The following is a 23,451-nucleotide window of genomic DNA, read 5'->3' as shown; positions in this document are numbered from 1 at the left end:
CATCTGACTCAGATAATGAATGGGATGCAGAGCCTATTGTTGAATCTGTTGCAATTCCAGGGCCAAATGCCTCAAAGGGAGACTTCATGGACATAAGTTTTAGATGTTAAGATCAATTTACCTATCTAACTCTACTCTTACTCTAGGCACTCAAGGCGCTGCAAATCCAGGTTTAGAAGCTCGCTGAGGAAAATCGCACTCTTTGCAAGGAGAACAAGGTTCTCATTGCTGAGAAGCCTAAATGCAAACATCACGCAGGGGCTCCCGATGAACTCCTGGCCCACAAGCAAACCATCACACTTTATGCCCATAAATACAGCATGACTATTGAAATGTTCCCTAACACTGACCTTTTCAGCAAACAATGTCCCAAGAATCCAACTCCATTCAACAGCCAAGACCGGTATTTGACAGCAATGACCCAGGAATCAGCATTTTTAGACGAACTATTTCAGCACTTTCCTGATCATTTACATGGTGTTATGGAAAGTTCATACTTCAGTGATCTCATATGTATTACATGTTTCAATACTATTTGTTAAACTAACAATCATCCTCCAGGTAATGAGGTCCATTTCTGAGGCTTGCTCATCGGAAATCAACAAACTGCGTAGCATTGCAGGCAATATATTCAACCTTCCAGGAGTATACTTCAGCAATACCCAGTACCGCAGAGCCGATGTCGCTGAAATACAGAAAATGCTTGGAGTGTCAGCAGCAAATCTGAAGTACAAGACATTTCCGCTGGTCCTGTTCCTTGGAATACAAGAGGACCCTACCTTGAAGACTGTGTTTGGAAACTGGGAACTTTTGGCTAAGGTATGTGTTTCTTTCAGTCAATGAGTGTGTCATAGTGACATTGATATATCTCTGAATAGATTCTGAAGGCCGCACTTCACAGTGTTACTTTGCTTCACCAAGAGACCACTGGTGGACCAAAGACCAACGCCCAGAAGTGGAACCTCAAGCACGTTACGCCAGGGTCTATTGCATGGGCTGCCATCATTGTAAGTTTTTATCTACACTATGTCGAATGTTCTCACTCAGTTGATACTATTGCAGGCAATCTTTTTGCTATTGCCCGATACCGAATTTCAGAAGTCAGGCACAGGAAAGTCCTCTGGCATCAACTACAAGGACCTTTTCTTTCACTACAAGAAACTCTTGCTCACCAAGTGGGACAGCTGCTGCATCCAGACCATTGTGCAAAACATCGACTGAGAAGTTTTCGGCACTGCAAAATCATCTGCTTCTGCAGCCACTCAAAAAGATCACTCCAGTGAAGTCATTCACGCAATGAACACACTCAATATTGATAGCGACAACGAGTCAGACATCTCTGAACCTACTCCAACATCTTCCACAGTCCAGAGTATCACTGCCTTTCATTCCAACACTGTTGAGGTGGCACAGCCTCCTGCTGCTCTCAGCACTGTTTCATCACTCAGTACTACTTCTACTCTCAGTGCTACTTTCCGAGCTACTGTTCAGGGTGATGCAGCAGTTTCAGCAGCTACTAATACAGCTGTAGTACAGGATGCAGATGTGGAACAGCCACCAGCTTGAGGGAGAGGGAGAGGAAGAGCTAGGGCAAAGAAGCCTGCAGCTACAGGTGTTCGACACAGTACTTGTGCTACTTAGGATACTATTAGTAGATATACTAGTCTTTTTTTCATTTCATATGTAATGTTACATCTTTGATTCGCCTTTCGTGCACACCAAATCTTATTAGTCTATGCTACTTGCTATTGCCTTATAGGTAGCCAAAAACAATGGTTCAAATACAATCAAGTTACCCTATATAAAAAGACCCTTTAGCCTAACAGTTTTGTCGCGGTAAGTCCTAAGTATCACGTGACCTTAAGCTTAAGCTAATAACTACTACACAGTCGAGCATTCGAAACCTACCAAGTACAGACTATATAATAGACAAGGTAAGCATTAACACAAACCAGATAAGATAGTAAACTAACTAACATAACATAACAGGACCTAATAAGCATAAGCTAAAAGATAAGATAGCAACGTAGCAAAGGTGATAACAGTAAGCAATACAAACACAATACAATATAACTAACTAATAAGCATAGGGCAATAGAAACCAAAAGATAAGATGGCAACGTAGCAAATAGAAAAAGGGGCTTGTAAGATAAGGTCCAGTATTCCAAGAAGTGGTGACACGGGGGCATCATTACAACCAATTGCTGTACAAACAGTCCATTACAATGATTAATATTGATTTAAACCTATTTCAATTACCATTATAATTGGCATTGCAATGACAGTTGCAATGCCCATTACAATTGGCATTGCAATGACGGTTGCAATGCCCATTACAAGGCGCACTCTATTATTAAAATCTATTTCAAGCAGCAGTTTGTATTTAAAATTTTCAATGCTTTGTAATGCATTGAAAGCTAGATTAGGAATTTCTGACAACACTCCCACGATCTCTACCGAGTGTTTGATGAGGAGACTTATTCCCAGTTCAGTCATACCTCGGGCTTTCTGGCCAGCATACGGAATGCTGTCTACTACCGCGACCATCGGAATGCCCGACGTCAATTAGAATTGCATGATTGGAGAAATCGACGTCGAACTCCTTTTATATCTGTGACGGCCTCACCCGAAAAGGCCCTCGAATATGCTTTGAATAAGTTGGGCAAGGAGAGGCACCCTGAGGTTGTTCGCAAGTTATTGCGCATGGTGACCAATTGTTTCCCTCGAAGCGCTCGACAGATCCCTTGGGAAACTCCGGGAAGGAAAGTATTCCAATCGATGCATGCGTTCTTCGCGTGCATCGACTGGGACATTTTACTGCTCGGCATTGTAAGCCCAATATCAGTGTATGCACAGGTATGTCAAGGATCTATATAAAGTCCACACGGATCTGTAGCAAGCAGATTCTCCGCGTAGCATGAGTAATGATAAGGACGAGTCAATATAAGACATCTTACCTTAGTCGAGCGCGTGGAACGCAGATGTCTAAGGTATGCAGGCTGATAATTTATGGCTATAAGTAAGGTAGGTTTCATTGTCCTAGTTTACCAAGGTCCAGAAGGACAACAAAAGAAAATCGGCGTTAGCCGGGCCATGGCAAACAGTAGGTACAATAAGTGAAACATATCGTATAAGAGTAGACAATTGTAAGTGACGTTAACGGAGAATAAGGAAACTATTGTCCCGTCGAAGCGCGTCGCAGGCTTGCCCGATTCTGTGTTCTAACGATTAGCTTCGTGTGAATTGTTTGACAGCTTCATCATATCAGGGCTCAAGCGCTCAGGCATTATTGTCATGTACAGGTATGACTATCGAGTCTATGGCGGAGTCCAGTTGCTCTTTGGAAGTGGAGTCTCTACATACAGCGTCTTCATAGATACTGGAGGGTACTAGTAGCGATCCCCAATCATCCAACCTGCCTTCTCTGCAATCATACACATTTCCTGGTCTGACTGCTTGCAGGACTCAACGACATCTTGATAGCATCGAGATTCTCCTCGAGGTACTGTCAATGTCAAAGCGATGGATACCCGGCCGAGGTTGTAGGGCGGCGGCCACTACGCAGTGATGCTACCACTAACCTTAATCTTCTTTGTACCAGAAATGGAGATAACTGAGCGCGCATACTACTTACACAAGTGTGCACAGCATATCAGGATGATTGGGCTTGGACCTCCATATCATCCTCACAGACCCGATCCCCAACACCACTTGAAGTACGTGTCTGTCGGTCGAGTTTCTGTAGATTTCTAAAGCCGGTCAGGAAACTGTCTGCGCCATGGCAGAGCTCGTAAAGTAAGCAAACGGCTCCTTGAGTCTTGATTCTAGTTTATCCTGGGAAAGGCGGGGTATCTCGGATTGTCGGAATGCAGTGTGGACACGCCCCATCGGGCTCAGAACATGCACCCTATCCCTGCTGTCCAACTGGAGTACTCGCCTTCCACATTTGATGTCGAGGGTCTACGGCTCAATATCCTAAATACGGCCCGTAACTTGCTTGGAATTAAGATCATCGCCTATTCACCTCTTGGGCGCGGTCTGATCACGACAGTCACAATGTAAGTACCGCAGACTGGTGGAAACCATTTGAAGGCTCACGACATGAAAATGATTTCGAACCTAAGGATTGGCGGGTAAGGGCTCACGAAAACTATAATTTGTTAGATACTCGAAGGAAGCTCAACCTTATCAACGCCAAGCAACTTCTTCGATCCTACAAAATGACCTGTGGACAATTTTTGGGGACCGTCAAACCCTTGACCAGACTTAAAAGACCGAATTCTGTGGTAAGAGTTATAGATTTTGCTCCACTTTTCAGGGTTCCGCTCGAACCTGGGCCACCCTTGCCTTACAGGACGATAAGGCGTACCATTTGCCAATGAGTTCGTTGTCCCCATAGCCATTTGCAATGTCCCAGAAAATACAACCACACTTATATGCTTTATCCAACGCCTATAAGGGATAGTTAGCTATAGGCAGCATAAAGTATTCTGGAGTGCTCCAACATGAAATTCACCTTGATGATACAGTTCAGTTAGACCGTTAAATGATGAGAGTCCCATGGCACCAAACCAATAGCAGAGATTTCATCGGCACCAATATCGCAGATGGGATACTCAACCATAATGTAGCGACTTAGCTGGCAAATGTCAGAGCTCTCAGCTCATGATACCTTCATTTACTTAGTAACCCGACTAGGATCAATGGATTCCAATTCCTCGTCAGGGTCTTGCAGACACACGTTGAACCACCTCTACGCCTACACTTTGACTACCCATAAATCTACTTGCAATCAGGGAATCCGAGACCACCGAAACCTGTCCAAGAAGGGTGACAAGCACGGAAATGGTGCGTTTTATCAATGTCATGAAGCTCGCCGATTTCTTCAGGGGTCAAATCTATGATCTTCGCATTGTCTGAGGAAAATAATGAATGACAGTCAAAATTAATGATGGAACAACGCCTCACTCAAGATACGCTCGTTGGTCACGGACTTGGGAAGCACTGTTATACCATTGAGAACTAAGCTCTCCAGTAAGAATGTTCACGAAGACTACACACCAGTGTGCATGGGCTTGTTTGCATGAAGGGATATCAACACATTGGCGGGTTGCACACGGTACTTCGCTGCAATTTTTGTTACAGTCTCGTTTTTCAACAAGGGGGAATTGTCGGATCCCAATGGCGAATAAGCTGTCAACACGATTCCCTTGTTCTGGCAGTACTCGACGACGTCATCTTGAGGACACGAACTACGGATAATGATTCACAATCAAGCTGCTCAACAAACAAATGTAGTGACTTACGGGTGGAGCTCGATCTGGTTCACGGCCGGTACCACGCGGGCAACTTTCAATAAGCGTTCGAAGTACTCCACGGAGAAATTAGAAACACCTGATGCATTTTTAGTACAGGTATGGCACGTGAGATTGGGCTACTGACCAATGGCCTTCAGCTTCTCTGGGTGAGCAAGGTGTAAGTCTTCCATAGTTTTCCAGGTGTCCAACCAGTCGTGTCCCATGTCTGGCTTGCCATCCCTTGTCATGGGAGCTGGCCAGTGCATGAGCCCTGCTCAAGAAATGAGTCCACTCGTCAAGATCATTGAACAGGTTGCCACTTACAGAGGTCCAGATAAGGAGTGTCAAGTTTCTTCAGCGATGCCTCAAGGGCCTTTTCCGGATGCCTCTGATCGGGGTTATCAAGCTTCGTGGTCAGGAAGATCTGCTCCCTTGGCAGACCAGATGCCTTGATGCCCTGTCCGACTTCTGTTTCATTCTGATATCCAGCGGCAGTGTCAATATGCGTGTATCCGTTCTTCAAGGCGAATTCAACAGCATATTCGACTTGACCGGGCTTGGACTTCCATGTGCCTACATTCACAAACGTTCAACGTTCAGTACATGAGATGGTCCCCCTTTCGGCTGTGCTTACCAAGACCGACCGTGGGCATGACTGCTCCAGTGTTGAGTGTGACCGATGTCGTCGCAGGCATGCTGATATCACTATACAAGAATCAATTGACAGACTGGTGGCCTCGCACGCCCTAGATTTATAGCCCTCTTCAGAACTATATTTACCGAGCAGTGACAATCGCGAGAGTCACGACCTCCACATTATGCCATCTACGGACCATATGTGCCGAAAAGCGCATGCCTTTGCGAATAATAATACGAATGCGATGGGTTCATCCAAGAGGCTTATCACCTTACGGTTCTACTTGCAGCCGGGGAAACCGAGAAAACTCCAGCTAGACAGTACGAGGTAGCATCCCCAGGAGTGTTGACTGTCTTCCCTAGATTTGTTTTGCTTAGTTGGGGCTGCCGAACTGATAGATCCCGTCGATCTCGGAAGCAGCAACAATATCCTCCCTAAGGGCAACGATTATATTGCTTGTATCAAAGAGTAAGTCGTAGCAAGATAGCGAGGCTTCCAATAATACGATCGTCCGTGACTGATTTCGGCACAAATATTAAAAGGCAATGTCAGAAATGGGAATGGTTGAATCAGCACAACTCATTCACTGACGTCGCGCGCGGAGATATACCGGAAGAATGAGAATGAGAAGAATGAGGAGGTTATTGTAAGTCGCTTTTCAGATCAACCTGATCAGCTAGTCAGAGTCCTGGATCGAAAAATGAACCACACAAGTCAAACACATTGTATAGTGACGAGTATTCCGTCCTATGAAACGTACGAATTCCTCCAGCATCTCCTAGTTGGGGTGCGACAATCGGTGACAATGGGCCACGTGGAGTGCCAAGGTGCCTTCGGCCGTCCTGCCCTGCTCGGAGGCCGCACCGGCATGAACGTCCCGATCAGCCTGGCGTACCGATGACGCCACCTTTAGTGATAGACAACCTCGGTCGTGACAATAAGCACCATGAATATTCCTAGGACCCAAATCGGAGCTATTCTAGAGTCGAACCAAACCCACATCTTAAACACAGCGATTAATCCTCCTCTGTTGTAATCTGCAGGTGGTGGTTCTGCCCTAGGGTTCTTGATCTGGGAGGTAGCAATATCCCTCATTCTGATGGTATACCATGCAGTCCCGACGCCAGCGCCAATGAGCTTCACACTTGGTACCCATTTAGAAGCTCTGAACACTGCCTCTGGTTCGTGTGCAAAGGGTTTGTCAGCCCAAGTGCTAGAAGACTTGCTATCTTGTAGCTGTAATAGAAGAATCTTGGGCAGGTCGGGACAGAGGACAGCCCCTCTCCCGATGCCTAGCAAGTCGGCGTGCTTCGACATCAAGGCAGCTTGTAGATAAGAATGGGAACGGAAGCCACCAGTCAGTAGAATGAGTGGGATGGAAGAGAAAGGGACAGGCGATTGGTGAAGGTCCTTCATGACTGTCCGTGAAAACTGCGCAAAGAAGGCCTGGCGGTTTAGTTTTTGAGATCCACTACATGCCATAAAGTCTGAGCAAGAGATCGGGTTAGACCGTGAGGAACATTCTCGCTTTACGCCCCCTTACCAGGCTTTTCGTAATCTCCTCCACTAATCTCGATGAAGTCGATGGTACCCCAACTTGCAATGGTGCGAATGTGATCTAGGACACGCCGTTCGCCTTCCCGAGCTACTTCTTCGGCGCTTCCAGAAGTGACGTAATCAGCCGAGTTGATTTTGATTCCAATTATGAAAGTGGTTGGCACCACCTTGCGGATAGCTTCAACTATTTCAGAAAGCATGCGGGTAACATTTTCCGGTGCCACTGAGTATTCGTCGTTCCGGATATTACTCTGACACGTAATTGTAGTTAGTTTTTTTGAAGTACACAGCGACCACACCTTAGGGCTCATGAACTGTGCCAGTAAGTCTGCAAATAATTCAAATTCAACCCAGATACATGAACGCAAATATTATATGGACTCACATCCATGGGCAGCATGAAGTTGGACTCCATCAAAGCCTGATTTGTACGCCAAGAGAGCGCCTCGCACGAAACTGGATTGGACATAGAGAATGTCCAGTGTGGTCATCTCCGTAGGAACTTGGAACAACGCATAAAACATCAAGTCAGAGATTGCGCCCCTTCCACGATTTTCAGTATGACCTGCCCCAACACGAACAGAACTAGGGGCCAGTGGTGGAACAAAAGGTGGTCGACCACCAATAAAATTCGCTGATTGGCGTCCTGCGTGCGATAGCTGCATAATAGCCAGGGGGCGCGTGCCATCATCAGCTCCGTGGATGACTTCTGCCAACCTCTCGAAGGGTTTGAGATCCTCTGCATTGAGTGTGGGTGGCACAACGATGTCACGGCCCAAGGTCAGATGCTGAGGTGAGAGCTGGACGTTCCCAGTGATAATCATTCCCCATCCATGCTTTGCCCATTCAGAGTACAACCCATAGTGTAATTCGTTTGGTGGACCACCAGGGAAATTTGCCATGTGCTCGTACATAGCTGCCTATGACAACGACTCTGTTTTAAACAACTCTCATCGGATTATGTAGACGGAAACACTACCTTCACTAGCCTGTTCTCAATAGTACGACCGCAAGGTAAATCGATTGGATTGAAAATGGTATAGTCCATGGTTGACTCGCTATCGAACTCCTGAGCTACCGACGTGCCTGTGGTATCTAAGGGCGCCTCCCTCGGGGGTATCACGAAGAGGTTGCGGCTTGCTGTAAACGTTTTGGGGAATGCTTTCAAGTCGAGAACATGAATATTTTATTTGGCCATTTCCGCTCATGTAAGCTCAGAAGAACCGAATCACGTGATGAAGTAGGCCGCCTAGACATGTAATTGAAACAGTCTTCTTTACACGATCTGAGATGCGAAGGACCACCGAAGCCGACAGTACATCATACACAAGAATGCATTTATTATCTTGAATTAGTACAACAATTATAATGTGTTTCCCTTTATCGACTACTTTAGACCCAGGGTAGCTTAAATAAATTAGGTCTACGACCGCGACTGCAAAACTTCGTAGTACGCGGTATATTCGTCTGGCGTCATAAGTTCGGTATCTTCATCAGTAACCTCCGAAAATGGTTTCAAGACGCCGTTGACTGCGAAAGCGGCACAAGGGTGAGGATACTAAGATTTTGATGTGGAGAACGAAAACCCACCTAATACAGGGGTATCATCCGCCCCATTTGCCTCTATCACAGAATCAGTGATGTTTGGTTCTGGTTCTGGAACATCGATCTTAGGCAACTTCGTTGCTGCAGCACCTTCGTCCTCTTGTGATCGGGACCGCTTCCTGTAATCATTGAGGGAATCTAGGTACTGCACAGAGGGCTTTTGTTCCTCCTCTTCAAACTCTTCACTTCCGAGGCCAGATCTGGGCGTGTTCTGAGAGGAAACTGCGTTAGAGGCCGCCAACGACGCATAGTACTGGTCGTAATCTGTATACCGTTAGATCACCATAACGATACAGAATTCACATCGCAACGACGTACAATCCATCTCTTGGTTGATTTCTGGTTTCACATCTTCCGTCACCGCTGTCAGGTGAAGTGGACGTGGCAGAGTGCCGATAGTTCCAAGCCCTTTGAGAGAGTCGTCGCTGGATACTGGCAGGCCTTCGCCTTCTCTCCCCACGGCACGCGCACTCTCCTGCATGCCAAGAGCCGTCAGATCACCGGTGATAGTACTCTTCAAGTGCCATGCTGGCAGGGCGTTTTGCTGTCGCTTTGCCGCTGCCTCAGCATCTCGTTCCTGCCGTCTCGTTGCTTCGTCCTTGTCCATTGACATGACTATGCCAACACCATCTTCTTGTCTCCCGCCAGGTCCAGACCCTGCTATTTTCAAACCTGACACTTGGCCAGTCTTTTGCTTTTCAGCATCACCAACATTATTTTTGACCCAAGTGGGAACATCAAGCCTGCAACATACTGCGTCAGGAAGGATATGTGGTTGATGTATTGAGATACGCACGCTGGAAGAACCATAGATTCTGTTTTTCTCAAACCTTCGACAACAAACCGCATCTGGTGATTGAACCTCTGCATCCGGTCCTGACTTCCCCTGACGTTCTCCGCGTTCTCATTCTCCACAACTTCTGCATGGCAGTCCTCGCACACAAGTATTCCTCTCGAAAAATCTATCAGCTTGTCGACTTCTAATGGTGCGTACGATTTGCTGCACTGCGGACAGATGTAGCCTTTGTTGTCGAGTTCCTTTAAACAGATACATTTGTTTCAGTGCGTCACAGGAAAAAATGAGTCTAGACTGACATTACGGAGACCGGAATCTATAATTCTCCGCATTTCTGCGATGCGCCATTTAACGACATCGCAAAAGAGCTTGTAGTCGATGTAATAGTACTGTCTTCCAACAGACCTCTGGGCCCCCTCCTTGAGCTCGTTTTGGCGGTATCTCGGGGTAAAATCAGATATGATTACAGATAAATACAGGTGACTACACCTACACTTGCACCAGACGGTCGTTCCCTAAAACGGCCATAAGTTTATTCAATTCCTTCGCCTGAAGGCCCATCCGCCCGGCCAGGTCGTCGTCCTTGAGACTGGTGCCAAATTAGTGGTCATGGGTACACATCGTAGTTGAAAGGTTAACGGGCTCTGTTTCATCCACATTCTAGATACTTACACCGGATGACGGGCTAGCTGGTCCATGATAATAGTGAACTTTGATTCGTAGAATCCTCGGGAGACATGTTGGACAAGAAGACGCAGCGCCTCTTGGTCTTCTTTGGTCGCCATAGTGTTGTTTGAGTCTGCAACCACGAGCGAGGAGAAGAAGGCTGAAACAACTGCTTAATAAGCGTATGGGCGAGTTGTGGACTCATCTGACAACAGCTACTATTACTACTACTAGTATCAGTGTGGACTAATATTGTCACCAGTGGCCACCGTCTTGATAGAAATTCGACACACTGACACATGTCCACGTTCTAGTGCAATTGGGTCATTGGCGGTGATGTGGACGAAGCTGGCTGATGATATGACCACAGGATAAATTATCAATCCACCACATGCAACGAGCCGCCGTTAACCACTCCAATTACATCGAAGCCGTCTGTTCGTGTGCAAATGAATCCGCGACATATTGTCAGATCCCCTCTCGCTACCACATCCCTTCTTCAATGCATGCATTTCTCAACGTAAGTAGTGCCCGCACATTTAGTAATGATAGATAGTAAATCACATGTCTACCATTGCCCATCGCACCCACAAGCGTGTCATCAGAGCCATTTTGCCTTCTCCAAGGTGCAGCCCAGCTAGGTTTCCACCAATCAGAATGCCTACCGAGGTAGTCATAAAGCTGAAGAGTAAGCTCCAGTCAAAAACATGTCCAGTCATTGTCTCACTATGAAGAACAACGCAATGCTTGAGAATAGGCAGAACATCAAGATTATTCTTCTGAAGTTACACGACGTTCGCTCCTCAACTGGTGCCGCACTTGAACAGCACGAAACCCATGCCCACCGGCAGCTCGATGCGGCCGATACATTTGATTTGCTGACAGATGCACCACTTCTAGAACATCACTTGACAAATTCCAGAGTGAGCCCTCGGGGAGATTCTACTGACTCGTCGGAAAAGCGCCGGCTTTGTCGCTGTTGCCTGCAACAGGTAGTTTGAATTATGATCGTTGTGTACATAGTTTAGCCTGATGTGTTGTTCATTAGGAGAGAGTTGGACCAAGCTTGTACCGCTCGGCCCTGGAGTTCATTACAACTTTTTCTCCGCATGATGCGTCGGACAAGATTGTGCAATTGCGCTCATCGTGTGGCCAGGCCTTGTTCGATAAGTGCAAAATGACGACATCGATCTTTTCGGGGTATAACCGGAAGGACCCTCCCCAATTCTATCACCAATTGCGTCCCGTTTCAGCTGTAACTGCCAGCTGTACGCCGATGCGCAGCAGAACGGCTCAAGCGGCGTGCGATCGCGTCCCCATACACGCCGTCTTCAGTTGTCGATTGAAAAGAAAGGGCATCGCGTGTGCTAACAAGAACTACAATTCAATTTATAAGTCCACGATGCCGAAGTAGTATGAATATTAAAGATACTTTTGGAAAGGGGCGTCACTGGGAGTAGCATTGGGTCCAAAAGTAAGAAAAATGTAAGCCAAACCAAGCAGAAGTGAACAGAATACCAGATGATAAGAAAGAAATCCCGAGGTCACATCATCTCAAGCAGCCTGGCCGCAGCGCAGAGACTTCAAGCGACCTGAGAGATAAATGAATGCCGGCCACCTGTGAAGCTTTGGATGGACGTGTTCAGGAAACATCAGGAAACATTCTCTTCATCCAGGAGTCGCGAAGTCACAGACTGGAGCTATATTTGAAGATGGAGTCTCTATCATGATGAAATCACCGCGCACATTCCGCAGTACAGCTGTGCGTCAAATTAATGACAATGGTGCAAGTACCTTCACTGATTCTTCGCTTAACCATGGCATATGCTTTAGCTTATGATAGAGTAAGTGAAAAGAGGTCAAAGGCCGAAGATTATGCTGGTGGTATGTAGGTGACCCTGGCACTTTCCTTTTTGGTCTGATCTCGCAGATTTGTACAAAGCTCGTATTCAGGCTTGTGCCCACTGCCCACCGCCCAAGTTGTACTGTAGTGAGCAGTGGTTGCAGACAGGAAAGATGGTTCGGTTCTTCGTTACGTGCCTCACTACGTCCTTAAAACTTGACTAAACTTAATCATGTCTGCAGTGCCACGTCAAGCCCGAACGTAAATTATAGGCTAGGCGATACCTGTATTACTGCTCTCATCTTGAACTCTGACGTGGACACCGTTTGCGATATCAGTACTGTGCGCTTCATAAATTCTCACAACTCTACTCATATGTCTGGACTCTGATATGTCATCCATGCCACCGCGAATGACACCACCTTTGATACGGTCGTGCATGCTGCCGACTCAACGCGACTGGCAAACGACCTTGTTGCCCATGCATGCGAAACGCTTCACAAGCCTTTCCCGTTCAAAGGATGATTATTATTTGCTATTATACGTGCAAACCAGAAGTAGCTGCCATCGAGCCTTTACCGACAGAGTAACCCTGTTGACGTAAGCAGTCAATTTGGGGTACTAACCAGAGGACCCACATGAAATTGGGCGTGGTGGAGCGATCTTTGATATGGATTTGGTATGGACAAAATTTGAACGTTTCCGGCGTGCACTGTGGCAAATGACTAGCTATTTGTGTTTTGACATCACAGGTGGATCTGATCTCTGAAGTTCGCCGCGACAGATGTCACTGGTGCGGGGAGATCGAATTATCCTTGCCCCAACGGATCATATATACTGAGTTGGTTAGGTTGCAAAATCCGGATAATTCTGTAGATTCTAATGCCCTTTTCTCTCGGATCCACGTGAACAAGTCTGCCCGCTTCAGGGTGATCCCATTCGCAGTGCCACCGGTCGCCGCCTATACCTTGCATCAACATACTCGTCATTGGATGCATTACAGCTCGGGGACCTTGTTTCCACCCCGAACACCGCACAAGAAGTGAATAGATACTTCGCCTGACGGAGTGTCACAACAGGACATAAACAATTTGAGAATGACTACTAAAGGTGTCAAGGTACGGAATAGAATAAAGCATCTCCCATTCTCTACTTCGCTCACTCATATCTGAGCAATGTCAATGTCACCTCGCATAGTTGCTGTGTTTGGAGCCACTGGAACTCAAGGCATGCTGATGACATCCATGCTCAAGTTACTGGCTAATCAGAACCATCAGGCTCATCTGTCATGCAAGCTCTACTAGCAGATGGTACATTCGTGCCGCGTGCAATCACCCGAAACTGCAGTTCGGAGAAAGCGTTGAAGCTGAAGACTCTTGGGGCCGAGGTTGCACAAGCTGATTTAGGGGACATTGACTCGTTAAAGCAAGCCCTGTCCGGTGTTGAAGCCGTTTATGGGGTATGACACGTTTGTTCTATTGCCCTCCGAAGGCTTAGCTTACCACCACCTGTTTTAACAGATCACTGACTATTATGATCCCAAAAACGTCACTCAAGGTCACAACAGCGAAATGCTACTCGGGAAGAATCTCGTTGACGCTGCCAAATCAATGGACGTTAAGTACTTCATTTGGAGGTGAATTTGGTTGTTTTCTCTTGTGACTTCGGCCTTAGTGCGTACCTTCCGCAGTTCTCTTCCGCATTGTACAAGGGTGTCCAACGGGAAGTATGCAAATGTTTACCAGTTCGACAGTAGGTCTTTCTTTGTCTAGCATGCGACATGAACTAATTACATGCATATTAGACAAAGCTGACATAGATGACTATCTACGAGACTCCGGTGTGCCCCATTCCATTCTACACACCGGTAAGTGGTTTTATCAATGTCTTTTGAACCTTTTCGATCAGTTGACACCGACGATTAAAGGCTGGTTTTCGGAGAATCTCTGGAAGTGAGATGTTTTTACATAGATAAAGGCATCTGCATGACTGACGCAAACTTCATGACAGTTACAATAATCTCGTCTTTGTGCCGGACTCCGATTGCCTAGAGCTAAACGTGCCCAGATATGACTCTCAATCTCCTCAGTATATCACTTGGGTTGAGCGGGACCTTGGCCAGTGCGCATTAGCGCTCCTCAAGCACTACAAAGATCCTGAATCAGAAATTCTCTCATGCACGTTTTATGCTGTCAGTGCAAAGTTGAACTACATTCAATTTGCATCAATCCTCCAGCAGGGTATGTGGTTAAAATGCAGGAATTTTTTGATCTAATCTTCTTGCTTCCATCAGCATTAGGGAAGCCAGTATCATTTGTGTCCTCCCCGACCACTGGAATGCAGGTTCGTATATACTTTCTCTCTGATGCAGTCCATGTTCTCAAACGTCTTACAGGAAATGGACGAGATGGCGAGTATTAACTTGAGTGGTAATGTAAGCTTGATGCTGATAATATTTTCTCAGTATGCTTTTCAGTCCGAGTTTGGACTATACCCGCATACCACTATCCCTGATCCACGATTAATCAATTTAGGGGTGAAGTTCCATACCATGGAGGAATTTTCGCAGGAAATCAAAGGCAGATTTGTTTAAATCTCATTATGAACAAAGATGTTTAGCAGCTGCTTCATCGATGCAACGTCTTTGCATGTAGCTTTTGCACTAATTGATTATGCACACAAGTTTCCTTACACCCGAATAGTCGAACGAACGCCCAGATGAACATGATGCGGTCAGTGTATGTGGAGATACGGCACAGGGCACCATCGTAGCCGACTTGACATCCAGTCAGGAACTCAACGCCCAACGTCGGGTTGATCAAAAGCAGTTTATTAGTTCCGGATCCCACAGTACACCTCGGGGTTCCGTGCATCTGCCAGATATATGTCCTGCAACCATAATATTTCTCCATGCAGCGGCCTGCTTATTCCTCAGCCTTGCGGTCGGATATGAATAGCCCGCTATTCTCGCACTGCATAAGCTGTATGTCGATATCAGGGATGTCTGTCGTCATTCCGGATCAAAGTTGTTTTCAGGACTCAAATACTTGCGCGAATGATACCCAAACATTGGCGACTCCCCTCTTGTTGAAATTCGTTCTATATATGTTTGCAGCTATCTTCATATCAATGGCTAGACCAGAATTTGAAAAATACACTTGACCGCTTTTATTTGTTGGAGCGACACCGAACCGTCCCCATCGCACATATCTCGGAGTTGTGCGAAGTGACCTGCTACTATGACCAATTGCTACTCCATGGCAGACACTGGTATGCATGAAATGACAGTCACGATGAACTTCGACATGGAAAATTCTTGAGGCTGGGTTTGCAACACCGTGACAGTGGTGCACAAACCCTATTCCTCGAGGTGACGTGTCTCCGGACCGCCGGGCCATGTCAAAGGATCTCGTGGACTGCGAAACCTACGTTTGAACTTTGAAGGTCATTTTGAAGCTAGTAGAAGAGGGGGTAGCACCCCTCGTTCAGACAAGAGCTTGGAATGAGTTATTCTTAACAGGCGGAAGTCATCGTTCGATTGTGTATAATGTCACATGTCGGTTTTCGGTACAAGGTTTGGAAATATGTTTGGATCTGAAGACGTTTCTAAATCCTATGGCTTTAAATCACCCGATATGAATATAGCTGTAATTTGTTCATTCGAACATGTGTTGAATTGATATACTATTACCTACATATGCCCTGTACAATATACAGTAGAGTCACGAGTTACTGGTACAGCAACTTACACAAGTCATGGTATGTACACTGCATAAATAAAATGTCATCGGAATGGCATCAACAATTATCCTCTGAAGTGATCCTACCGCATTCAGGTGACGCATTCAGGCTCATATGCACAACATCCAACAGCTTCCAGAAACCTGGTGCGCTCTGCGTCCCGACGGCATACAAGACTGTTACCAGTGCCCATACACTTCCCTTCAGCACAACCGCCTGAGCTGTGCAATGTAAATCCTACACTTGCTCCAAGGGCTCGTGAGGGATCTGCGATACATCCATGGCCAATATCTCGTTGTAGACGCGGTAGAAGCGGGGGAAGAGTTGAAGGGTCGGCAGCATAATCGTAGATGCGGGTACGTTGTGCACAAGATAATGAAGGAGCGAGGACCGCAAGGATGTGGAGGCGCAGCTCCATAGGAAGATTGTGAAATGGAAACGATTCGCTGGCCAAATTATTCATAGAGTGTTGATCCGCGAATGAAAAAGAAGCCTTGGACCGAAGAAAGACTGTCCGGGAGTACTTGAGAAGATTCAATGCCTCCATCTCTACTTGTCTTTTCCAATAAGCGTTTCGCCGGTGAAGCACGCGGTGAAGAGCACGTTCTGCATCCTTCCACGACACCTCCGTTTCAGAGGATGACAAATGCCCTGATTGTTGAATGGGAGAGTTGTCATTCGGGATCTCCGTGCCTGCTAGTTGGTTCGCATACACTTCCACGTTCATGAGCGACCAGTTACCCTTTTCGATGGCGTGAATAACTTCCCATACGCCTTTGATCCCTAGGTTATTGCCACTACATTTGAGAGTGTGCAGGGAACGCGCTCCACCAGTGTGCCCCGATGAAATCCACTCCGCGAGTCCAGGTGCACAACGTGCAGTTAGTCCCATGGCATTAATATGCAACTCCCGAAGGTAGGGTGCCCTTAGATGGCGAAAGAAGGTCTCGACGACAGCATCGCCAAGCTTATAGTTTCCCGTGAGCGAAAGGAACTCTAGGCGAGAGTGATTTACTGTGGTGGCAAACCAGGCCAGAACATCAGTATCAGGTCCTATCGTGTTCTATCGACGGTGTTCATCCACCTTGCGAAACCGAAAGATAGATGATTACTCACGTTTGCGAGCCACAATGTCTTCAGTACTACTTCATTTCCATTCACATAGTCCGCTATGTCGCGCAAACCTCGGCAGCCTATATCATTATCGTTGAGATGGATCTCCGATATCGACCTGCGGTGCCGTGAGGCTGCCGGAGATCTGAGGAATGTAAAGAGTGCAGAGACACCGTCATCCCCTAGTCGGCTGTTGTTTAACTTGAGTTTGGTGATTGACCGGGAGGAGTTCAGCTGAGAAATGATAGTGTGCGCGCCTGTTCTAAACATCTAAATTTTTGTTCCGTCTCGCAGAACCCCGCAGGACTCACGGACCTTGAATGCCTTCAAGAATCTCTTTAGATACTATGATGGAGCGACTGGAGATTGGAATTGCCATCAGGCTAACGGCAGGCAGGGCACTTAGTATTTAGTACTCGTATGGGTCTAAAAATTGATGGTGGCGGCCGCAGCAGGTGAGAAACAATCAACTTGATTGTCAACTCGATTATTAGGGCTGCTCAATTAGCTTGGGCTCGGTTGCCCACTTCAAACTTCATTAATGAGCGTAACTATTTTAACCTAGTCCTGCCGCAACCTGCCGCGCCTGCCGCGGTCATGACGCGGCTGTGACGCGCCCTAAAATTGGTTTAACGTGTCATTGCACAGTCCCAACTCTTCCTAGTATATTACTCCCTCAGCGTCAATGCAATACGTTTTATATGCTTCAAATATGTGAGCTCTACGTCGATTCATGGACGTCTGGACCCATAGTATCACCTTTATATGATTCGATTGCATATTGTGACATCTCGTACAACAACCGGGCCCAAGCACTTCTACTGGGCAGTCGAGCCCGACTGATAGATTTCGATAGACATAGATTTATAGGTGAGATAGTGCACGTTGTACAACAAACAAGTCGAACAAATGCACACAACCAGAACAGATTCAGACTGGACGGTGAAAAGTTAGTGTATTGCAATAAGTTTTTTGATACATGACATGCATTAGAATAACAACTCAGCCAAATGCAAGGCAAATCAAACGATCAGGATGCTGAAATCATTGACGCGGCATGATTGAACTTGACGCGAGACTGATGCAGTGGAGTCAGACCACCATTATAGTTAATAGAGACCGCACAGGAGTTTGCGACGTACTATAAGGTGGTTTCATCCTCGCTGCATGAGTCCATGTCACGACAGGCACTTCATTATGGATAAGATTCCACTGTTTCGGGCAATGCATGAGATACAAAGATTTGTTTTGCACATGGTCCGACTTCAGGCTTAGAAAGTCCGCAACACTGCCGAGAGTATGCCGACGCTGCCACGACCCGCGATGTGTGAATTCAAGTATGTGCAATCAACACAGGCTGCACATCTCACAGGGCAAGCTCAACTGCTCGTGGGCTCGCGGCTGTGCTGAATGATGACCTCGATGATGATTATCTGATGCACTGCTCTTGGCAGCTCTCGAATATCGATCCCTTGCAGTGATAGTTCACGAGGGCCATACAATTAGGTTCCTCGGTGCAAAGACTTCTTTTCATGCTGCTTGCAAAGTCCGGACGAGATGTGAAATTTCTATTTTCGGTGTGTAGCGTAGTTTTATGAGAGGTGTTGGGTGTACTACTTGGAGTTGGCGAGTCGGACGGCTGCGAATGCGCAAGCTAGTATATGGTGTAAATTAGTCTGATCATCACGAGCGACTTACACTTACAGCAAGGAGAGCCTGTACACTTGACTTTCGATGATCGACGAACAGAGTGCGCGTTATTTGTGGGTGTTGACGGGTGCCGGGTGCCTGCCGAACATTAAGCGATGACAATGGTAACGGGTGGGCGCCCAGGATACCAACTTGAACTTGGCTTGACCGCAAGTTTTCAACAGCCAGTTGATCTTTCTTCATCTCAGCAACATGTTATATGCGTGTGATCACAATCTTTGGTATATGAAATCTGATGCAATTTTGGTGTATGTATATGGACTTTCCACGGTCCTTGAAGCTTGAACAACGGCCACGAGCTCGACAGCCCTCATGTCCTTCACGATCTGCCATGGCGACCCTGCAGGCCAGAGCAAGTATGTATTCCTACTCGTGGCACTCCTCTACTATGTCATGGCCAGCTTCAAGCAGCGTCGCCTGCGGAGCCCCTGGCGCATGATGGAAATGGTCACCAGTGGCGCTTCTAGCATAGATTTTTGGAGGTGGCGTTGTGCTCGACGAAGGTTGAGGATGTTCGAGTTCCCTAGGCTCTTCGACCACGTTCTTGGTGTATGTTACACCTTCCCTTTCTTCTGTACCAAATGAATCAGGAGATATGGGTGCGCCCGTGTTGATGTCTTCCGCTGCACTCTGTAATCCATGCTTGGACATGATGGTGGCCGTGGCTGGGAGAGCATCAGAATGCCGTAATGCATTGGCCAGTGTCCCAACCATCCCTTCTGATGCAGAGCTTGGCAATGTGTTAACGTGCACGCACAAGGGGGCACTACCAGACCCGCAGCGAGTCTCCGTGGTAGAATGGTCCTGGAAGACCGTTTGGGTATTTTCTCGAATCTGTTGCAAAGAGCCTGCGCGTGACAGAACACCTGTGCTAGTGCGTGAACCCGATGATGGCAGTACGAAGTTGCCAGTATGTGGTTGCTGAGGTGTATCTACGGAAGCGGTGGGGTGGCCTGGCCGAACCGGGGGGATAGGGGAGTCGGGGCGATTTTCATACTTGTCCGGGCCCGGTATTTCTGAACTAGGAAATGTTGTAATATAAGAGGTGCTGCGCATTTGAGCATCCGCCTCAGCAGAGAGGCCAACGGAAGTAACAAGGTCAATCGCGTCAGAATGGGTTCGAGGATCTATTTGGCCGAACACCACGACTTGCTTCCAAGCATCAGCCAGACGAGACGACAGTCCCTGGACGATGTCTCCACACAGCCGCCAGGTTGGCCGCCACGACCACTTTGCTCCTTCCCTGGTGAGAATGATGCTGTTTGAAAGCATCACCAATACGACCAGCGTCACAGTACCAACAATGGTCTTGGAAGTCATATCTCCAGAAGTCCACCAATCGATCGAGAACGCCGCAAAGAAGAAGGCCATACTAATATATTGATATCAGGATCTCGGCCTATTACATTAGAGTGCAGACTCACCCCCACATCAGCAATGCCTTGGGGAGGCTATAAATTATGGCCAGCTTTTCCATTCCGTGTGTTCCATTGTGAAGTTTTCCCAGAAATACTGCCTGAACCAACTACCATAAGGAATGTTCTAGTAATACGGTGGAATATACTGACTGCATCCAGGGCTGTATTTTGTCCAGAAGTTCGATTATGTGAAACAAAGAACAGGCCGAGGACTATGCTCCCCAAGCTCGTCACCAAGGACATGTAGCTTGCCAGCTGAATAGCATCTCTACCGCCCTTATCAACAGTGTTGATGGCAAGAAACCCGACGTTGGCATTGAGCAAGACAGTGGCCTGGCTCAACATTGATCCCATGAAAGTTGATAACAATGAAGAGGTGGGCTTACCAAGAGGTTGGAGTCCTGAAGCTGCCCTTTGAAGTTTGAACAGAATGCATTCCACCGTGCCGTGTGAGCAACCTCGTCGACAAAAATCTTGTGCAGTTCCCGGACTTGAGCCACGGGGTCAAAGAACAGAAGGGGTGCGAGAATAACCATTAACGGTGATGGTTTATATGTCCAACCGTGGACCGATTGTTCAAACATCAGCCTCACGCAGTCTTCACCGTGGTAATTCACGAAGTGATTATGAGCTTCAAATGAACGTGAATTACAGCTAGATGTATAAATGAGAGAGCACTGACTGAGTGTATACATGATGCGGCCTTAAATGATGATCAACATCAGGAATACAATAGATCGAACTCAGGCTCAAGCCTCACCAATGACGATAGCAGCGTGACCTCGTCGCATACTCTGGTGCGTAGGGGGGGTAGGGGGAGTGGGACGGACTTTGAAAAAATGGGATTAGCGCATGGCGTCTGTGAGGAGGTATCAAAGTAGCATACCCTTGATTTTGTCAACAACAGAAAGATGATCCTTGATTTCAATGGCATCAAATGCCGCAGAAGAACCCAGCGATGTTAAGTGGTCTGCTCATTGCGACCGTATGCATCAAATCAAATTATTAGATTTGGGAGAGTACTGACCACATGTCGCATGTATCAACATATCCTTGAGCTCATCGACAATGCTTTCTGTAACCGGGCACAGGCTAGGAAAGTAATCCCAATGTCTCCTACATTAAATGTTAATTTACTTGCATACGATCTAGAATTTCATTGTGAATGGGACAGTGAGGTGAAGATGCTGTGCGAACCTTTACTGGAACACACCAGTATTGTGCTTCAATGGCAAACCCTGGAAATGAAAACAAGGACAAGCCATCAGATCCAGATCGTCTTAGAACTATTAGCTACCCACATAAATGCGAGGGGCTTCGGATGCCTTTACATTCTGAGATAATACGTTCGGGATTGAAGTCATCCAACCAAAAGAGACATCGGTCGCGGTGATTGGCGAAATAATAGCAACAGACAACAGACTCGCCATCAAAGCTCTTGGGCTCAACCACAAGGTCCACCTCCTTCATCAGTGAGAGGTCCCCTCCCTCGATAGTCCGCTCGAGGTCACCCAGCAAAATTTGCATGAAGTATTCGATATCATCGCATATGTCTGGTTCACAAACATTCATTTCTGTAAATGTTCTCTACGTATTATAGCTCTAACTCAGCCTATCGGTCATAATGATTCATGGGTTTGACGCACTGTTTCTTGGTTCACAAAATAGCGGGCACCTTCCGGGTGCACGAACGCGGTCCATCCCTGGGGCACATTCATTCTTGAAAGAGCTCAGGTGCGGCAACTAAAAGTCATAAAATGACTTACTCATGCGCACCCATTGTCATAGCACGGACAGTAACATCGGTGACGTCGGGGTTCCTTTGGAAAGATCAGCTCCTGAGCAAATGTAGGAAAGTAGACTGATGTTCACCGGAAATGGCACCTCTCATACCTCCTGACATTATCTGCAACCATAGGGCATGTCTTTGGGCCGTCATAGACCATGACGACCTCTTGGCCCGGTAACTCATTGCTGCCGGGGGGAGCGGTATAATGCACATGATGACCGAACCCATGATCTGATAATGGCACAGCCTGGGCAGACGAATTCAATGGAATAGAAACCGTATTCGGGGATCCGTGGTGTATATCTACGACACTAGAGACGCTAATCGGGCGAGAATAGACAGGTCCCGTGTGTGTTCGATACGCAGCTTGTCGGACTTCCGAACCAGCAATCGATCGTGTGAAGGAGTGACCCGTGCCCACCGAAACACGACTATCTGACGCGTATTGGGAATAAGGCATACCAGGCGCCAAGTGCCTCATGGATCGCGTGTGCGTTGTATTAATAGAGTGAGTATCGTCCATGTATCCTCGTGGTCGTGAATGTGTTGTGGAGATTTCATGGAAGTCAGAAAGGCGTGAAGGACCTGAACTGCTGAACTCCTGCAATGCCCCGTCCTTTGGGAACGACTTGCTTTTCAAGGAACTCTCTTCCATATGCGGAGACAGATGTAAGCTTGACACAGAACCTTGATGGAGCCCATCTGTTTGAGTGGCACTGGTGCATCCTATCGGTGTTGTATGAGCGTCCAACGGAGGGATTGCTGTACCCCTTCGTAAAGGTCGTGGATGTCGTGAATCGGATCCTGTGTAAGGATCGTCTGAAGGCGATGGAGGCTCCTCCGTAGCTTCCCGCCCCATTTGACCAGGCGGCAGAAGGCTCGGGCAAATGGGTGAACCCTCTCCTCTGATATCCTCTTGAGATCGCGGGAGCACCCCGCTGGGAAAACGAGTGATCAATCTCCGATCACCGAACTTTAAATGACCTGCTACAAAGCGATGCAGTGAAGACAAGACAACGAAGAATAAACTCGCAGAGCGACGTGCAAGTCGTGAAAGCCATTTCTTCAATATATTGAGAATGTGGGCGAAATGGCCTGTGATCATGACGAGTTATTGTACAGTGGTACAGTAGCAGGCGGGGGAAGGAAGAAAAAGAAAAGGCTATCATGCCACATTTATCCAACGCCACAGCCGCAAGGCACCTATATTACGCACTTGCTGTACTGGAGTTTCGAGAAAGAAGTGAAATTTATCTCATGAACATGTGAATCAGAATGG

The 23,451-nt window shown here is 47.1% G+C and overlaps 10 protein-coding genes across 10 annotated transcripts; 4 read left to right on the top strand and 6 right to left on the bottom strand.

Moving 5' to 3' along the window:
• Positions 1-926: 926 nt before the first annotated feature.
• Positions 927-1,221, top strand: BJ212DRAFT_1261978 (uncharacterized protein; the record flags this gene model as incomplete). Its single annotated transcript, XM_041330232.1, has 2 exons — positions 927-1,007; positions 1,063-1,221. Coding segments are annotated over 2 exons (240 nt in total), but the record flags the coding sequence as incomplete, so codon positions are not given.
• A 2,402-nt stretch (positions 1,222-3,623) lies between these two features.
• Positions 3,624-4,522, top strand: BJ212DRAFT_1324272 (uncharacterized protein). Its single transcript, XM_041334520.1, has 3 exons — positions 3,624-3,716; positions 3,764-3,795; positions 3,844-4,522. The coding sequence occupies exon 3, from the start codon at positions 3,901-3,903 to the stop codon at positions 4,060-4,062; it is 162 nt and encodes a 53-aa protein (XP_041197506.1). The 5' UTR covers positions 3,624-3,716; positions 3,764-3,795; positions 3,844-3,900; the 3' UTR covers positions 4,063-4,522.
• A 260-nt stretch (positions 4,523-4,782) lies between these two features.
• On the bottom strand, positions 4,783-5,992 carry BJ212DRAFT_1444591 (NADP-dependent oxidoreductase domain-containing protein; the record flags this gene model as incomplete). The annotated part of the gene is made up of 7 exons (XM_041337981.1): positions 4,783-4,916; positions 4,969-5,004; positions 5,062-5,252; positions 5,307-5,394; positions 5,443-5,568; positions 5,622-5,870; positions 5,932-5,992. The coding sequence occupies 7 exons, from the start codon at positions 5,990-5,992 to the stop codon at positions 4,783-4,785; spliced, it is 885 nt and encodes a 294-aa protein (XP_041197505.1).
• A 425-nt stretch (positions 5,993-6,417) lies between these two features.
• Positions 6,418-8,724, bottom strand: BJ212DRAFT_680530 (uncharacterized protein). The gene is made up of 4 exons (XM_041343798.1): positions 8,471-8,724; positions 7,877-8,411; positions 7,478-7,819; positions 6,418-7,421 (listed from the first exon to the last, which is right to left on the bottom strand). The coding sequence occupies exons 1-4, from the start codon at positions 8,537-8,539 to the stop codon at positions 6,844-6,846; spliced, it is 1,524 nt and encodes a 507-aa protein (XP_041197504.1). The 5' UTR covers positions 8,540-8,724; the 3' UTR covers positions 6,418-6,843.
• A 190-nt stretch (positions 8,725-8,914) lies between these two features.
• On the bottom strand, positions 8,915-10,677 carry BJ212DRAFT_1476327 (TFIIE alpha subunit-domain-containing protein; the record flags this gene model as incomplete). The annotated part of the gene is made up of 7 exons (XM_041339361.1): positions 8,915-9,021; positions 9,082-9,360; positions 9,415-9,839; positions 9,893-10,134; positions 10,192-10,333; positions 10,386-10,481; positions 10,565-10,677. The coding sequence occupies 7 exons, from the start codon at positions 10,675-10,677 to the stop codon at positions 8,915-8,917; spliced, it is 1,404 nt and encodes a 467-aa protein (XP_041197503.1).
• A 588-nt stretch (positions 10,678-11,265) lies between these two features.
• On the top strand, positions 11,266-11,972 carry BJ212DRAFT_1296071 (uncharacterized protein; the record flags this gene model as incomplete). The annotated part of the gene is made up of 2 exons (XM_041332393.1): positions 11,266-11,481; positions 11,607-11,972. The coding sequence occupies 2 exons, from the start codon at positions 11,266-11,268 to the stop codon at positions 11,970-11,972; spliced, it is 582 nt and encodes a 193-aa protein (XP_041197502.1).
• A 1,355-nt stretch (positions 11,973-13,327) lies between these two features.
• On the top strand, positions 13,328-15,011 carry BJ212DRAFT_680312 (uncharacterized protein). The gene is made up of 10 exons (XM_041343797.1): positions 13,328-13,628; positions 13,679-13,860; positions 13,922-14,037; positions 14,092-14,153; positions 14,206-14,268; positions 14,329-14,353; positions 14,412-14,641; positions 14,695-14,744; positions 14,797-14,811; positions 14,866-15,011. Exons 1-10 carry the CDS (start codon positions 13,577-13,579, stop codon positions 14,992-14,994), a joined length of 924 nt encoding a protein of 307 aa, XP_041197501.1. The 5' UTR covers positions 13,328-13,576; the 3' UTR covers positions 14,995-15,011.
• A 1,030-nt stretch (positions 15,012-16,041) lies between these two features.
• On the bottom strand, positions 16,042-17,789 carry BJ212DRAFT_1324225 (uncharacterized protein). Its single transcript, XM_041334519.1, has 3 exons — positions 17,571-17,789; positions 17,259-17,512; positions 16,042-17,205 (listed from the first exon to the last, which is right to left on the bottom strand). The coding sequence occupies exons 1-3, from the start codon at positions 17,632-17,634 to the stop codon at positions 16,234-16,236; spliced, it is 1,290 nt and encodes a 429-aa protein (XP_041197500.1). The 5' UTR covers positions 17,635-17,789; the 3' UTR covers positions 16,042-16,233.
• Positions 17,790-19,239: 1,450 nt separating this feature from the next.
• BJ212DRAFT_680200 (uncharacterized protein) lies at positions 19,240-22,453 on the bottom strand. The gene is made up of 12 exons (XM_041343796.1): positions 22,256-22,453; positions 22,150-22,203; positions 22,030-22,086; positions 21,685-21,970; positions 21,597-21,621; positions 21,411-21,499; positions 21,270-21,353; positions 21,144-21,212; positions 20,770-21,086; positions 20,534-20,716; positions 20,390-20,481; positions 19,240-20,337 (listed from the first exon to the last, which is right to left on the bottom strand). Exons 4-12 carry the CDS (start codon positions 21,953-21,955, stop codon positions 19,332-19,334), a joined length of 2,136 nt encoding a protein of 711 aa, XP_041197499.1. The 5' UTR covers positions 21,956-21,970; positions 22,030-22,086; positions 22,150-22,203; positions 22,256-22,453; the 3' UTR covers positions 19,240-19,331.
• Positions 21,942-23,379, bottom strand: BJ212DRAFT_1324204 (uncharacterized protein; the record flags this gene model as incomplete). The annotated part of the gene is made up of 5 exons (XM_041334518.1): positions 22,594-23,379; positions 22,480-22,538; positions 22,246-22,419; positions 22,030-22,112; positions 21,942-21,970 (listed from the first exon to the last, which is right to left on the bottom strand). The coding sequence occupies exons 1-5, from the start codon at positions 23,275-23,277 to the stop codon at positions 21,942-21,944; spliced, it is 1,029 nt and encodes a 342-aa protein (XP_041197498.1). The 5' UTR covers positions 23,278-23,379.
• Between the last annotated feature and the right edge of the window lie 72 nt (positions 23,380-23,451).

The sequence above is a fragment of the Suillus subaureus genome (assembly GCF_016647635.1).
Source record: "Suillus subaureus strain MN1 chromosome Unknown BJ212scaffold_4, whole genome shotgun sequence".
Lineage (NCBI taxonomy): Eukaryota > Fungi > Basidiomycota > Agaricomycetes > Boletales > Suillaceae > Suillus > Suillus subaureus.
This window is presented reverse-complemented; position numbering and strand designations above follow the sequence as displayed.